The sequence below is a fragment of the Apis cerana genome, linkage group LG15 (assembly GCF_029169275.1).
Source record: "Apis cerana isolate GH-2021 linkage group LG15, AcerK_1.0, whole genome shotgun sequence".
NCBI lineage: Eukaryota > Metazoa > Arthropoda > Insecta > Hymenoptera > Apidae > Apis > Apis cerana.
This window is the reverse complement of record NC_083866.1, coordinates 7,605,670-7,622,805: the sequence shown is the minus strand read 5'-3', so window position 1 is coordinate 7,622,805 and position 17,136 is coordinate 7,605,670. Positions and strand designations below refer to the sequence as shown.

General features: G+C 36.3%; 1 protein-coding gene and 1 long non-coding RNA gene across 39 annotated transcripts in view; one reads left to right on the top strand and one right to left on the bottom strand.

The window, feature by feature from the left end:
- LOC108001007 (glutamate-gated chloride channel) overlaps positions 1-17,136 on the bottom strand; it is a 79,085-nt gene that overhangs the window by 46,746 nt on the left and 15,203 nt on the right. For 20 of the 38 annotated variants that reach the window (XM_062085932.1, XM_062085935.1, XM_062085938.1 and 17 more), the window contains exons 2-3: positions 10,129-10,316; positions 17-187 (exon numbers count right to left, since the gene is read on the bottom strand). In XM_062085932.1, coding sequence (XP_061941916.1) covers positions 17-177 — 161 coding nt within the window. In that variant the 5' untranslated portion in view covers positions 178-187; positions 10,129-10,316. Of the gene's footprint in view, positions 1-16; positions 188-10,128; positions 10,317-13,070; positions 13,582-17,136 lie in introns of those variants that run through there. The other 18 variants (XM_062085918.1, XM_062085919.1, XM_062085920.1 and 15 more) reach the window with 9 other exon arrangements.
- On the top strand, positions 10,316-13,406 carry LOC133667418 (uncharacterized). The gene is made up of 2 exons (XR_009832899.1): positions 10,316-12,807; positions 12,915-13,406. It is a non-coding gene; the product is annotated as an uncharacterized LOC133667418 (long non-coding RNA).

The window sequence follows — 17,136 nt, the reverse complement described above, 5'->3', positions numbered from 1 at the left end:
ATTCGATAATACGTACATGTCCTCGGCACGCACGAGAGTGACAAGAGTGAGGGCAAGTGTGAGGATACAGAGGATGGTGAAGATGAGGGAGCTTGCGAGGGAGGTGAGAGACAGCGAGAGGACGGACGAGAGGCGGCCGCCACCACCCGCACACCGCCCTAGCGCCACCCAACCCATTCTATGTCATCTGAAACAGAAAGCACGTTTTCCATTATTAGTATTCACATCCGCACTATCCTCCCCTCCCCTCCCCTCCTCCCCTCCCCGTCACGAAACGAATGTCAACGCGTGCAAACAAAACCGACACTTGGAATATATTTCCAAGCCGTTCCAACGCTCCTCCTACGCGAATTCGAAAATACAATGTAACGATCCTCCTCGTCCGCGATCCCCTCCCCGCCCCCTCCCTCCCCCCTCTCCTCCCGTCAAATCGTACAAGCGAGGGAACGAGTTCTCTTCAATTTCTTCTCGACGCGCGCTACGATTTTAAAACGTGTTTTTTTCTAGATGAAAAAATTTTTAGCGATAATTTCGATTCCGATAGTTTCGGCTTGAATAAGGGAAAAAAGAATTATTTCGATAATTTTTGATTAAGCAAAACAAAGATATATGGCAATACGAATGAAATCGTATTCACGTGATTCGTCAACGAGCGGGATAATATTCGTGGGATATCTTGGAGGATTCTAGAGGCGAAATGAAAGTTGATTATACAAAGTTGTTAAATTGAAATTCGTTACGCTATTACGCCCTATTCGATTATGTTAAGTAAAATGAAATGTTCGACAGATTTATTTTTAACTTAACTAAAATAAATAACGCTTCTCCTCGAGAAACTCGATTCTTCTGCAATTCTCCAATTTTCTTCTCGACGTACGCCTCGATTTCAAACGTTCTTCCAACGTTTCTACCGATTCCTTTGATTCCTCGTTGCGATACAAAATACGAAAAAAAAGTATTTCGAGTTGATTTTGATCGCAATTTGAAGAGATAACTTTTGGTTAAACGCTCGAAGCAGAAATACAGTGATACGAATGAAATCATATTTCCAATATTCCATGGGATATCTTGGACCATTCCAGATTCTAACTAAAGGCAAAAGTTCAAAGATCAAATTACGAATTTCAATTCGTCACATATTCGTAATACTTGGCTGTCAATGGTGAAACGTTATCGATGTTTCGACAGATTTATTTTCAGCTCATCTAAAATGAATATCGTAATTTTTATACGACTTCGACTTTTGCAATTTTTCTGGAATCTGGATGTATCATACGAAAAGCACACTTTGCCAATTCGTTCGGAACAGAATTCGATTTCCTTTCTTGATAATAAATCGCGAGAAGGAAAAAAGAAAAAGAAAATTCGAAACGCGATCGACTTTGCTCGTTTCGCCTCGACGAAATACACGACGCGAAACCGGCCACTTTGTCCCGATCCCGAGGCGCATTAAAAGAGGGGTGAAAGCCTACCCCTCAAAGACCTGTGGATACACTTTTGATCTACGACCTTTTACGCGATTCATACGTGCACACCCGAGTCTACCGACCCTTTTTAACTGAAACCGACAAACAGGGTTGGGAAAACCATCGTGCACGCCTCCTGGATCCTTTCTTCCGTCTATACGAGCCTTATTGTTCTAATTTTATTATTATTATACGCATCTATTATTATCATTCCGTCGAATTAAAAATTTTTTTATCGAATTTAAAATCGCTCATTTTTATTCCTGTGACGTGAAACTTTGGAATAAGGGAATTGTTATTTACCCTTTCGCGTCTTTCTCCCTTATAAGTATTATTTAAATATTTTTAAAATTACATATAAAACGGGATCACGAAAAGCTTTGAATCGAATCTCTTGATTTTCTCAAAATTTCCAATAACATTCTCTGTCCGTTATTGTTTGGAAAAATGAAACGAATAATAAGTGAAATTCGAAATTATATTTTCCATTTTTTATTTTATCTTTTATCTTTCGGGATAATAAATCGAAGAGTTGCGAAGTTGAACGAAAGGAAGCAGAGACGAAGGAAGTACGCAGCTTCAGAAAGGGTTGTTGCCGTAAAGGTTAAGTTGACCGTAAGGGGGAAGAAGTCGTCTGAGTTGGTAGTCGTCTCGCTCATTTTCGCGTCGCGCTGCCACTTTTCAAGTAGATTGTTATGCAGGACTGTTTCGAGTGGCTTGGCGAACGCGTCGAGGACCGTTTCCCCTCTCTCCCTGCCTCCACGACTCGCACAGACCGTTTCCTCCCGTCCACCCATTCTCAATTTCCCGCCTCTGCTGTTCCGAATCGAGCTCATTTGCATCGTTTGCTTCCTCATTTGCTTCCTTCGATTGTGATGAGAGAGAGAGAGAGAGAGAGAGAGAGAGAAATGCATCGGCTTTCATTCTTTTGCGATCCTTGAAAGGGAAGAAAATGAAACGCGGAATAATGTGGAAGAAGATAAGAAATGCGGAGGCCTGCAAGAGAAAGGGAATAACGTGAAGAGAAGTGAAATGTGGGGAAGTAGAATATTAAAAACGAGATAAAATAAAATAAAAAATAAAAGTTCAAGAATAATAGAAAATGATATGGAAAATAAAATAAAATGCAGAAACATACAAGGGAAAGGGAATAATATGGGAAAGAAATATAAAGATCTATAGAAATATAGAATAATATTAAAAAAAATAATAATAATAATAAAATGTAGAGAATAATGAAAAATGAAGAAATGAAATAAAATAAAATAAAAAGAAAGAAATAGAATGATATGGAAGAAAATAAAATGCAGAGGAAGAGAAAGAGAATATCATGGAAAAGAACGAAATATAGAGTCTTAGAGAAATAATATTAAAAATAAACAAATAAAATGTAAAAACGTACAAGAGAGAGAGAAAGAGAACGTAAAGATTAAAAAAAAAAATGTATAATATTGAAAAAATAAAATGTAAAGGTCTAAAGAGAGAGAGAGAGAGAGAGAGAGAAGAATAATCCTGTAACTAGAAATAGAATAATAGAATGACTTGTTGAGAGTTATCGAGAGAACGTGGAACGAATAACGATATTCTTAATTCGTTCGAATCCTATTAGCGCAATCCTGGTAACCAGATTTTAAGCGTCTCGAAAAAACCGAAACTAACTTTTTCTTGAATCAAATTGCCAATCGGTGTCTTCCACTGCTGCGGCTTCTAATCCAATATACTTTTAAGTCCATGAAAAAAAAAAATAAGTCAACGTTTAGAAATAGATTCGATGCTCAGTCTTCTTGGCCGGAACAAGCTCGTAGCTTTCTCGAAAATAAATCCTTCGAAATATTAAATTTTCATGTTTTGCGCTTCCACTTTTCGATACCAACGATCTTTCCACTATGAAAATCGATACGAATTTTCACAACAATTCTACATAAGTATCTATCGTTTCATAAACAAGGCACAAACTAATTTCTAGGGTGGAAACTTTTGCGAGGGATCCTTTCAACTAGAACGGTCGCCACCCAAAAGTTATCGCGTACAAGGAGTTCGAAGTTAAAGCATTATCCAATGGAGCCGAAGTTAACCGACTTCCTCTCACTTGGTGAATTTAAGAACAGTCTTAATTAGCATGGCAAATTACTCGGATAAAAGGAACCACAAGGGAGGAACTTCTCCTTTTCTTTCGAACAAAAGAAACCGAAGAAAAGAAAAGAAAAGAAAACGATAATAAAGATAAAGCTCCATTATATTACTGTTTCTCGACCTTATCCTCTTCGATGACGTAGCAACGCTGTGTGCTTGTATAAAAAAAAAAATTATATTAATTCGATAATCACAACTGAAAAATCACGCTCCCTCGTTAAAATGGAAATACGATCGCTACTCTCGAAAATCTCGAGACTAAAAACAAAACTGCGACAAAGTTCTCTCGAGGAGGGAGTCATCGTGTTAATCACGTTTTTATACGTTTTATCAAAGAGTAGGAAGAAGAAGAGCGGTCAGTTCATTTCGAGAAAATTTTTTTTTCTTTTGGTCGAAAGGAATAGAGCTCGTTCAAAGGAAGAAGTAACACGTCTCCCTTCCTCCTTTATCTTTTCTCGTTTCCTCGCTACGATCGGCCTCTTGAATGCCTCGCCTCGGGCACCTTCCACAAGTGCCACGTGTTGTTTGCCGTCGTTTCGCTCCTCCTGCTTTAAAAAAAAAAAAAAAAAAAAAAAAATAGAAGTCAACGTATAATCACGCACCGGTGGTTCTGGAAGCGCCAATCGTCCGCGGAAATCAACCAGTTGCGCGTGTTTCCGCCCGTCACCTCCGCCGACCGCATCCGTATCCGCATTTTCCTTTCCATCGATCGATATACACAACATTCTATTCCTATATAACTCTGCGCTTTCTCTCTCTCTCGTTCGACGAGAGATATATCCGTCGATAAAGCCGATTCCCTTAATTACCAAGCCGGATGAGCTCTCGTCTCGAGTGCTAACGGACTGCGAGGGAGAGAGGAGACAGGGAAGGGGGGCGAAAGAGAGACGAGTAAACAAGGGCAATGAGGGAAAATTCATTTATTCATTGGGTTCAGCTTTGCGCTCGCCGGTCAAACAGAAAGGCCTCTTTTCACGAGACTCATCTCTCTCTCTTTCTGGCACAGGAAAGAGGAGGAGGGAGGAGGGAAAAAATGGCGCGCAATCTAGGTGGAAACGAATGAACGAACGAAGGTAGGCGGGTGCGAGGTTTAACCGCAACGGTAAACGTTTAAAATCGTGGCAAATATTTACCTTTGAGGTATATAAGAATCCGGTCTTTCGATCATCTCTATCGCGGATATTCTATAACGGGGTTAGGATCGTGATTTCGCACCGTCTGTTTAATCGTTTCGCTCTTTTTTTTAGAGTTGTATAAAAAATGACGTAAAATGAGCAGAAGGAACGAGAATGAAATTTTAGATTGGTCGGAAATGGTAGGACGCTTTTTTTAACACGAGGCACGAGCAGCGTGTATACCGAAGATGAAAGATTCAACGAGATGAATGGAAAGAAGAGGCAAAAGCGACGCCCAAGCTCCAATGGTGGAGCAGTAGTGATGGTACAATGTTAGTCGGACGTATCAGGTAGGCGAGGAAAGTGTAAAATGACAGGATATATCTTTTGCGGGGAAGAAGCAATTTAGCTTAAATAACTCTTATGAATAGTAAAAATAAATTCGAAATAAAAACAAAAACAGCGAATTTAAGGTCGGACTAGATATCTCTAAACGATGTCGCGTTTTACAAAATCGCAAAATCGGTAAAAATAAAGAAGACGCAAAATCAACTGCAAATCATCAATAAATAATTCATCAATAAACGAAAAATTTATCGAGATATGATATTAATGAAGAGATAAAAAGTAACGCTACAATTTTTCAAATAATCTATTTACGATAAAAAAGCAGAATGCAAGGATTAGTATAAAAGTAATGAGACGATAGTATCGAATTATCATAGCCAATATTTGTGTATTGTAGTCGAACCAACAGACGATGGATATTTCTGAACAACATCGCGAGTAAAGAAAAAAATCTGAATTTAAAAATATAAAGGACGAAAGATTCGACAAGTAGCACAAATCGAATGATACAAAGTGATCGTGGCTAATATAAATTAAACAACAGTTGAGAAATATAATTTTCCAAATAATTTATCTATGATAAAAAAAGACGAAAAATTCGGCAAGGATTAGTATAAAAGCAACGCGAAACAGCATATGGTCAGCATATCTCTGAATGACATCGCGAGAACCGTGAAAAAAAAAATCTGAATTTAAGAATATAAACGAAAGATTCGACAAGTGGCGAGGGAGTAGCGCGAGTCGAATGGTAGCAAGTGGTCGTGGCCAGTGTTAGTCAGACCGGCAGGCGGTAGGTACGAGTAAACGCTACCAACCGTACAGCTGATGTTCGTTCGATCAATACGGGGCGTTGCGGCACGAAACGCTATAGAGTACATCACGTGGCTTAGACCGTCCCATTCCGAGTCCACGACTCCTTTCCAACCTGCACTTCCACCCCTCTCCGCTTCTTCACCGCTTCTTCCCATCTTTCTTCTCCTCTTTCTCTTCCGCTTCTACTCCACCAAAGGATATTTCTTTTCGTAACCTGATACCGTTTTTTCCCTTTCTTTCTTTTCCATGCACGGGACCCACCAACCAATTTTCTTCTCCTTTCTCCCCTCCCCGTTCCTTTTCGCCACTCTCGCTCGAAACCGCACGCATGCGCGCTCCTAACCACGCTCTCGGCCACTTTACCTCCCGATTCTACCGATTAAATCGTAAACTTATTTTCCTGCGTGAACACACAATCCGATCAGATATCACTCGTCGTCTTCGTTATTTTCTTCCCCGTCTGCCTCTCTCTCTCTCTTTCGAGCATCCGGATTAAAATCCATTTGGACGTAACTCGAATCCTTGGCGAATTATTTTTTTTTTTCTTGCACAGTTATGTAGAACGTGGATCAATATCGTCTTCGCAAGATCTACGAAAGGCGAAAGGATGCTCCTTCGCGAATTACAGGGACAATATCTAGCGCAACAGACACCGAGACGCCGAGGTTACTCCCACGCTTTTGCTTCTCGATCTGGGACAATCGCGTAACGTTTCGCGCAAAGCGATTTCCAAACGGAAATTTTCCTTCCATCATTTCTAATTACTGACAAATATTGACAAGCGTGGAGAATTCCAAGATGAGAAGAATCCTTTCCTTTTTCGTTCGTCTTTTTTTCTTCTCTTTTTTTATTTTCCTGAAAAGACTGCGCGCAAATACGAGTTTCCTCGAGGCTTCGCCGGAGCAAATGCATCCCCTAGGAGATTTATAAATACTTTATCTCTTTTTCAGTTTTCTTCGACGAATAAAATCTGAAAATTCGTCGTTCAATTTTATTATTCGACATAATCGTTTGAACAATTTCTCTGTCTCTTTTACAATGCCGTATTTTCTCGATATCGTCTCGAAACAGCTTGCTCTTATCCTACCTTTTTTTTCCATGATACGCGCCAATTTTTATTTTTTATTTTTTTAAAAAAATAAAGTTACTAGACACAACGCGTGCACAATTTTAACTATTTTACGTATCGATATCTGAACACCTAGATGCTAATTTAAATTATTAAATTTAAAATTTTCTATCTTCCAAATACCTTTCATCACGTTCGAGATTTCGACACAATTTTATCAGAAAATTGGCACGATCAAACGACACGAACAACGTGCAGGTTATAGACGTTAAGGATTTCTATCTGAAAGATGGACATTATCCTATTCTACCAACCGTGAATGGCTTTTGTATACTCTGTAGAAAGGATTCCCGGATCTTTACGAGCTGCTATCTACACGAGAATTCGAATTTGTAAAGCGAGCTCGACGATACAATTTTATCGGTGGAAGACTTTCACCGATTCGGCCGAGCACGGAATTTACAAGGAAGTCGATAACATCACGCAAAGGTGAAGGCGCTGAATTAGCTTAGCTAGGTTAAGGACGAGATTTTAGCATTCTCGAAAGCGGGTCGCCGCAATTTCACCGTGAACCGGTGAATTTTTCTACCGCGATAAATGTTCCCCGTGGTAGTTTGTTTCGTCACGACATTGTTTAACGGGCGCACGACAAGATCGAGAGGGGAGCTTTCAAATTCAAGCATTCGGCATGCTCTCGATTCGATGTAATCCGAAATGGCGTGGAGCGGTGAACTGTCGATTTCCTTTTTTCGAATTCCCTTTCCTTCATTATTTACTCTCAATTTCCCTAATTTCGTTCAAAAGAGTGGGAATACGAATTCTCGAAAGTTTTTTTCTTTTTTAGAGGTGTATTTGCTTTGTAAGTTTTTTGCCTTTTGAGAATACATTTGAGAGTGAAGAAATTCTCGAAACTTCCTCTTGATAGTATATATATATATTTTTTTTTTCTGAGATTCGTTTCTGGGAATTTGAGAGGAAAGAGGCTCTCGATGGTTATTCTATTTATCGGAAATACTTGGAATGCCTCGTGGAAAAATGATCGTTTAATGATAAAGTTGTTGTAACATCCACTGCTAAATATGCACAATAATAGGATTTCGCGTTCAAATTAAGAAAAGAATAAAAATATCAAGGAATGGCAAACGCGTGAGATCATAAGAAAGGAATAAAAAAGAAATTTGATCGAAATTTGATTGTTGTATAAGTTGTCAATTTATCTAAATTTTGATATCAAGTTTTCGAAACAAAGAATGAACCGATAAAAAAGAAATAGCTCCTGAGAAGATTCCAAACTTTCTTCTCGTTTTCTCATTTCGTTTATATCTACGATTTTTAGCAATAAAGATACTTACTTCCAAATAATTATGCTTTTTTAATACTTAATGATAGGGTTTAAAATTATATTTCTGATTCGATTAACAAATCGATCTTTGAATCGATCTCTCGATGACTTAAAATTATATTTCTGATTCGAGTAGATCGAGAAATTCTGAATCGATCTTTCGATGGATTGAAAATTGCATTCGTGATTAGAACAGATCAAAAAATTCTGAATCGATCTTTCGATGAATTGAAAATTATATTCGAGATTCAAATAAATCGAAAAATTTTAAATCGATCTCTCGATGGTAATTCGTGATTGAAGCAGATCGAGAAATTCTGAATCGATCTCTCGATGAATTGAAAATTATATTCGAGATTCGAATAAATCGAAAAATTTTAAATGGATCTCTCGATGGTAATTGATTGAAGCAGATCGAGAAATTCTGAATCGATCTCTCGATAAATTGAAAATTGTATTCGAGATTCGAATAGATCGAAAAATTTTAAATCGATCTCTCGATAGATTGAAAATTGTACTCGAGATTGGAACAGATCAAAAAATTCTGAATCGATCTCTCGATGAATTGAAAATTATATTCGAGATTCGAATAAATCGAAATATTTTAAATCGATCTCTCGATGGTAATTGATTAAAGCAGATCGAGAAATTCTGAATCGATCTCTCGATGAATTGAAAATTATATTCGAGATTCGAATAGATCGAAAAATTTTAAATCGATCTCTCGGTAATTCGTGATTGAAGCAGATCTCTCGATGGATTAAAAATTGAATTCGCAATTCGAGAGGATCTTGATTTGAAATTGCGAATTTATATTTTGATATTCTCGAAGATCTTGATGAAATGATGAACTTGAAAAAAAAAAGGAATGCGTGATCTATGGTAAAGCTGGAGAATCTAGAACGCAGTTCAAGAATATTTCAAGTCACGCTTCCTCTTGCGGAATGTCTCGCACGCCCCGATTTTTCCTTCGCGATGGAATTTTTTCTTCATTTCTTTTTTTTTTTCTTTCTTCTTTTTTCCCCCTTTTCCCTTCGTTTCCTTTCGTTACGCTTATACGAATAACATTTGCCAATCACATTTATACCTCGGGCGAATTGAAGTGCAAAATGAGACGAAAAAGTTGCGAATGATTTCCTCGAATACTTGAGAAGAAATTTTTACGCTTCGAGGAAGAAGATTTCATCCCTCTTGAACCGGTGACGCGTCTACGTGTAAATTTTCTTCTCGACCGAGAACGCGAGATGAACTTTATTTTTTTCTTTCTCTATTTTTAATTTTAAACAACGTCGTCTTAGATAAAACGACATTGAAAAATGTGAACGAAGCAAAAAAAATCCAATATTACCTTACATTATATTCCACGTTCAACACTTTCAACGATGCTAAAAACAATTTCCGAATTACATAAGAATATTGTAAAATAGAAAATGCAACGGAATCCATCAAGAACAATCATGCATACTAAATATTCCAAATACTCTTTGCTGAGAATAAAACTTTCGACAAAGAATTACTTTAGATATTGCATTAAAACTTACAATCAGTTACAACAGTAATTTGAAAAAAAAAAAAAAATTCTCTTCTCAAATGCATCGCACTCGCACGTGAACGTGCGTGCAAATGGAAACTCTTTCGGAGGAAAATCATCCACGATCATCATCCACCCATCAGAAAAATCTTCGTGACAACTGCATCACTCGCGTTAGACTACACGCTTCCGATAAAGGTATGAAAAACGCGAATTCATGGCAGAAAGGGGACGATTCAACGATCCAATCGGCTATTCTATAACCGTAGAAAATTGAAGAATAGAAAAAAAAAAAAAAAAGGAAAGCTTACCTTAACGTGAGATATGTGGCTGGTCGCAATGGACGAGGCAGACTGTTGCTATTCGTTGTGTAGGTTTTTACTTCAACTTTCACGGACTCTCATCTTCTTGCTTACCACTTCTCGTCCGCTTCCCCGGGCAAAGGATCCCCTCAGTGGCTCGCGTATCGTTTTGAGCGTCGACCACTCGCAACTGTCATCTAGAAAAATGGAAAAATGTCTAAGAGGTTTTTACTCGTTACAACTTTAACAACCATCGTTCAGACTAGATTAATCGTCCCCGCGATATCACGCCTTTGATATATCCATCGCGTCACGGATGTGGAAACAATAATAATTGCGATATGGAAATTCGTTGCCATTTTCCATTTAAATTCTAGAGAGTTTTCATGTCGACGGGAAGTGTTGGCACGATGTATTAAAAAAAAAAAAAAAAAAAGAAAGGAAAAGAAAAAGAAAAAAAATGGAAAAATTTCTAAGAATATACGTTTAATGTTGCAACATTAATAAGGGTGATGTCAAAGGTAAAATTAATTGTTCGCGTGATATCATGTGGAAAAAAAAATGGAACGTTGAAAATGAAGGATTTTTTATTCCAATTTTATAAATTTTTCATGGCAATGCAGAGAAACTGGTAATGACGAGATATGGAAATTGGGAATTTTCCTAGTGAATTCTAGTAATTTTTCATGACAACACGGAGAGGCTTGTAACTACGAAACATGGAAATTGAAAATTTTCGAATTCTAGTAATTTTTCTCGTTAACAGGGAGAAGCTGGGATACGCGAAATGTGGAAATTGAAAATTTTCGATTGAAATTCCAAAGATTTTTTTATTTGAAAAATGGAAATTGAGAATTTTCGATTCGAATTCTGGTAATTTTTCACCAGAGAATAGGAAGAAGTTGGTACGATTTGGGAGCATCGCGACGCTAAGTCGCGCCAGCTTTCTCGGAATTGACGGTGACCAGCCATCGGGGTGTTGCCAGCAACGTTAGTAACAACCAACGTTCAGCCTTGGCCCCGTGGCCCGATTCGTGCATACTGTGCGCTAACCCATCCTAGTTAACCGTTCGTTATGTCTTACTAACGTCAAACGATTACTAATAACAAGTTAAATCTTTCTTTCATTTCTTCAATAATTCTCGCCCATTTTACACTTCCATTACTTTTTTCGAAAAATAAAAAAAGAAATAAATAGTAGCTTTTCTAAACTGCTATTTACAAAAGTCAGAACAATTTTTATTTGGGGCGTTTTTCAGCTTGACGAATAATTATTCAGGTCGAACAAAAACAGCATGTCTTTCAATCCCTTTCAAAATTTTGCCGAGTTCTATTCGGGAAAAGCGGGACAAACAATTTTTCAAAGTTTTTTCGAAATCATTATTGTCGAAAACAATTGCAAAGAGAATTTCATTCATTCACGATAAAAGCAAATTATTCTCTGTAATTATCGAAACGATATTATTAAATTTTCGTCGTGAAATTTCGAAATCAATCGATATAAAAAAATATGGAAATTACTCATAAATGTATTATTTAGCAACGTATATCTTCGACATTTCTATAGGATTTGAAAAATGATATAAAAATCTTTTATTGGCCATATCGAGAAGTAATAATTTATTATTTTTCACCTATATAACGATGGCAACGGTGACAGCATCGATGTAGCGTCCAAGTCAATACAGATGTGTCACAAACACGTGAATATGAACGACAGAATCACGGAATATATAACGTATATCGCACTAAAGTCGACCTAACCTATGAAGTATCGCGTGTATAGGATCATATGCATTGATATCGCTCGAAGATTCGATATTCATTATCGATTTTGCTATCGACTGATCTATACTCCTTTAAGAAATTTATTTCGATGTATCATTTACCTCTTCATAAACGCACTTTGTAAAAAGATTTTTTTTTGATAACCTTTCTCATTATCGCAAGTGAATTAATTGAAAATGTTTTTTTTAAACAGAACGGTTACAATAGGTTAAGTTACAAAATAAGGTTAACGTGCACTTACTTACACGATTATTTCTTTGCAAACTGCACGAACTATGGAACAAATATAAACATTCTTTTAACCTAACTTTTTCTAGTTTTTTACGAAACGATTACCTATTTATAAATAATTCTTACATTTCCACATACTAACAACAATTGTTAAAGATTAGAACGACGTGATCGATCGTTCTTGCTGGATATTTTACGCAGATTTATACAAAGAACAGATACGTGAAATTGTTACAAAGAACGACAGGGTCGATGAAATTATGCGGTCGAAAGGAGAACTGTCGACCGGTAATATCGATCGAGCATGCTATTTTTGCATAGGTGTCCCTTTTCCGTAATAACGAGAATAATGCCATGAAAAAACTTTCGTCTAGACGTTCCTCAAATCGATCTCGAATATCTCTACAAACCTTAAACTCAATTTTGATCGGGTAAAAATATCGTGTAACGGTTTCGATCGATGTAAGAATGGTTAGTCGAAGTGTAAAGTAGTAACGCACACGCATTATGCGACAGTTTTATACCTTGGCACCGTTTCTTCGTGAACACGCACACAGCAAAGGAACAGACTGTTGCATGAACGCTCATTTGCAAAGCTTGGGCGAACTCTAGCATTTTCAAGTGTATCAAAGTCGAAAAACGTAACACGAATTTTCATCGAGCAGTCACGTAATATCTTTTATCAATGGAATTCGTAAAGATAACAATTTTTTATCTCTTTATCCATTTTCGAAAAATGCACGAAAGATTAAAATAAATATTTTTTTTACTTTTAGAAATATGTACTATTGTGATTGTAAAAAATTTGAAAAATCAAAGGATCTTATTCGCGATGCACAAGTATACGCAAAAATGTAGATATTTCCATTGACAAACAAGAAACGAAGAAGGGAAATAATGTTACAATTTATAAACGTGTGACAAAAACGTACCAACTGTTGGAAGAAAAATCTTTGAAAACATATTGTAACGCCGACTTTTCAATCGCCTTTAGTTATTTCTTCAATGTGAACTCTGCATTCACCAACTTTGCAAGTCGAGAATATGCTCTCGATGTGAACGAGCTCGATACACAACGATTTCGTCCAAGTATTTGAAAACTTTCAATTAACCTTTGTTCTCGATCTAAATACTTCACCCGTATCAAATAAAGAGGCGGCTCTTTAAGCATCTACCGCGCGATTAATAAACGTTTATAAATAATTGTATCGTTAAAAACTGTAAAAAAAGTTGTATCTTTTCTTAATCTCGTGATTAAATTTTTTCAATTTTTGCAATCTAATATTTTTTCTAGAATCCACAAAAATAATCTTATCTTATCTCGTTGAAAAATTGAGTGCAAAAAAACTGAGTGTGTTGCAATAAAATAGTAATCGAATCGATTCCACGATTGGATTCGAGCCACAAAGAGGATTAATCAATCTATCAATTATTCGATCTAACACGCCACGAAGCTAGCGAAGTAAAGTGTAAAGTATTCGTAAAATGTACCTACCTAGAAAACCACGATGATCCACGACATTGCTCAAACGAAATGCAAAATGTTTCAGAGCAATTTCCATGAGAACAATCACACCTGTTCGACTCTAGCTAGCTTTCCCTATCGGTCAGATCTACGATAAGTTTTTCCTTTTCCCTCGTTTCCTGCGACCGTCCATTCTCTGACCACAGTAGCCAACGCTCTTCTTTTTTTTCTTTTTTTTTTCTTTTCAAGATAGAAATTCCATTCCACAACGACGATACGATAATTTTAGAACAGGTCGTAACAAGTGTCTACCCACAGTAATCCACTGCTCGATTTACCTTCGTTAAACTTACGCGATTCACCTCGATTCACCTCACGTGGAAAAACTTTGACCAACTTGCTCGTCAATTTCACTTTTTCGTTCAATTATAATTTCCATTCTGTTAAGTTTAATAACTTCTCCTGTTAAATTTAATAACTTCTTTATTATTATTATTATTATATAATTAATAGTTCGTTCTCGATAAAAAAATTTAAAAAAATCCCTTCCCTCTTTATCGCAATCTTTTAGCAATTTTTAGAACGTCTACGAGATCCTTTGTAACATTAATTTTTTTTTTAAATCGATAGTAATTCGATGATCGATTTTTCGGATAATTTCAATCTGAAAGAATCAAATTCTTAATTAACGTCATAAATCGATAAATCGAATAATGGCTTTTTTTATATATTTAACGATAAGTAACTATTATAACGATAAATAAAGTTGTATATTTAACAATAAGAAAATATAACATCGATAGTAGAAAATCGATGGTAGAGCATCAATTATCGAATTAATTGAGAGAAGAATTTCGTTTCAATGATCGATAATTTTTCGGATAATTTCGATCTGAAAAAATCAAATTCTTAATTAACGTGATGACTTTTTACGAATACTTAAATACTTAATAATAAGAAAAATAGGAAAATTAGATTTTTTTGGATTTTTACTGCCAAATAGTGAATTCCCCCTAATAAATTCGTATAACGACTATCTCGATTCGTTTTTCCATTCCAAGCCAATAATCAATGCATTTTCATTGCTTCGCTACATATATACGTTGAAATGATACTATTTTATGCTCTATATCCAACAATTGTATTCTCTTTTTCTTTTAACACTCCTCGTACAAGCGAAATCTTCTACGTACGAACGCATTAAATTCACACAAGCTACTAAACTCGGCCATTTGAAGCAGCTACGAGCTCCGCGTCTCATAATATAAACATCGTTAAATACGTCATTCCATAAACGTATAATCGACGCTCTATTCTACTCTACTACAACAATTCTCTTGAAAATTTCACGTCCGATCGTATCGCGAGCCAATTTATTTCTTTATAATTTTTATACAACTTTATCGATTGTTGGATCGATGTAATAGAAATAAAAAAATTGATCGTATCGAATTAAGATATACCCGCCGCCGTGTAGAGATTGTTATATCACGTAATGGTATAATCTCGATTAATTTGATCCCTTCGCAAAATCATTCAATCACCCGTGATTCGATTTACCGTTTGAAGTTATCGAGGAGGCAGAAATACGTGTACGTAGATGCTTAGAGAAACAATTTAAGTAAAGCGTTAATTCGCGTTAATCGATCAATTTTATTCGAGTTTAATTTATTTACTTTCGATCGAAATTATTTTGACTTGTCGATAACTCGTGCGGTGGCGCGGGAGTTGGGATCGCGATATCGGATATGATCCGATCAAATACAAGAAGGAAAGAGGCCCTCGAGATTTCATCGAGAGATCGACTTGTATCCAATATTATTAGACGCGTCTTATTCGAATCTTATCGCGTGTATCGTGTCAAAATCGATCGATCAATTATTTAATTGCGACTCTTGGTGACGCGTCCATTTTTTTTAGACTAATGAAATTCAACTCCAATCTTTTCGATAATCATTCACGCCTCCGTCGAATGTCTCGATCGAAAGATAATGTCTCGATAAATAAATAAATAATAGGGAAGGAACGCTGCTCATTCACCAAGTTTCAAAATTTCAAATCGGTCGGCAATTTATTTATTTTTGAATATCTCGCCTTTTTTATCGCATAATAATAATAACAATATATTATATGAATCTTGAATACAATTTCTTCTTCTTTTTTTTTTTTTTGTAATCTTCAATTTCTCGCTTTCGCAGATTTTAATCATCCTATCTTTCAATCAAAATTTAATTAAGAGCACCTAAGAATCTGACGTAAAAATATTTAAAAGAGAAAAAAATTATTTTTCTTCTCTGTATTTATAGATCCTTACATCCTTGCAAACTTAATTAAAGCGGAATCTGGTACGAGATATTAGAAGAAAAAAAAGAAAAAAAATTTTACATTCGATCATTCTTCGCTCTTACGATTTTTAATTGAAGTGGAGGAATATAAAATATTCAAAGGGATGTATCTCAAGGATAAACACGTTTCCTTTAAATGCAACGCGCGATAATTTACGTATCGTCTTGAATCTTCGACGTAAGTGCATATTTCATCGAGAGAGAGCCTTCCATCCCTGCCAAGTGCTCACTCGATTATATCATAATGGAAAGACATCACGAGCTCCTAAGATTCTCCGCCTCGACTACAACATCCCACTAACGCCACTATCCTCGATTACCGCACTTCACTAACGAATTACTTTGAAACGAGCTACTCGAATGAGGCAAAGTTCATCCCCGTGAAAAAGATAATGATTTATCCATGCTGCAATTTTCTTCGATAAAATGAAGATATATATATATACATTTTTTAATAGAAATATTCTTTAAAATATCTTCAACTTTCACAATGGAATACAGCGAAAAAGATAGTAGTTATCTAAATTAACAAAAAGTGTATACACTTTTCCATTCATATATATATATATATTTTTATAAATACATGGACAAAGTGTATCCAGTCCCAGAGAAAAACGCGCGTTAAAAGAGAAACGAAGTGAAAAAACGAATTTGATATGTATCGCGTAGGAATTTAGGGATGGATTTAGAAACGATAGAAATGGAGTTGAACGAAACGAGGTTAATAGCCCACTCGAAAGAATCTGGCCTCTCGGTTAATTTGCTCTTCTTTAAAAATGACTCGCCCACTTAAAAAGAACATCATGCGGAACGACAGTGCAAAAGCGAGGACATTATCATATCCATTACATCCATATTACATTGTCCTCAACGTTTCGGTTTCCTTTTTCTCCCTCTCTCTCCCTCTCCTTTTTTCGCCTATCGCGAATATATCTCTCTATAAATTGTTATAGATTAAAAGAATTTTTGTTCCGCAATAAATTTCCTCCTACTTTAAAACTTATTCTTCGTCCGATTATACCTTCATTACGTTTGTTTTACGAGGACGAGCGCGTGATTAAAATTGCAAAATGTCTCGACTCGTGTGTCTCTCGGGGGAGGGGGGAGATCCATCCGCGAAAGGGTTAATCTCTCGACGTCAGCGTCGAGAAGACGCGTGGAGCGAATTAAAAAAAAGGAAAGGAAGGC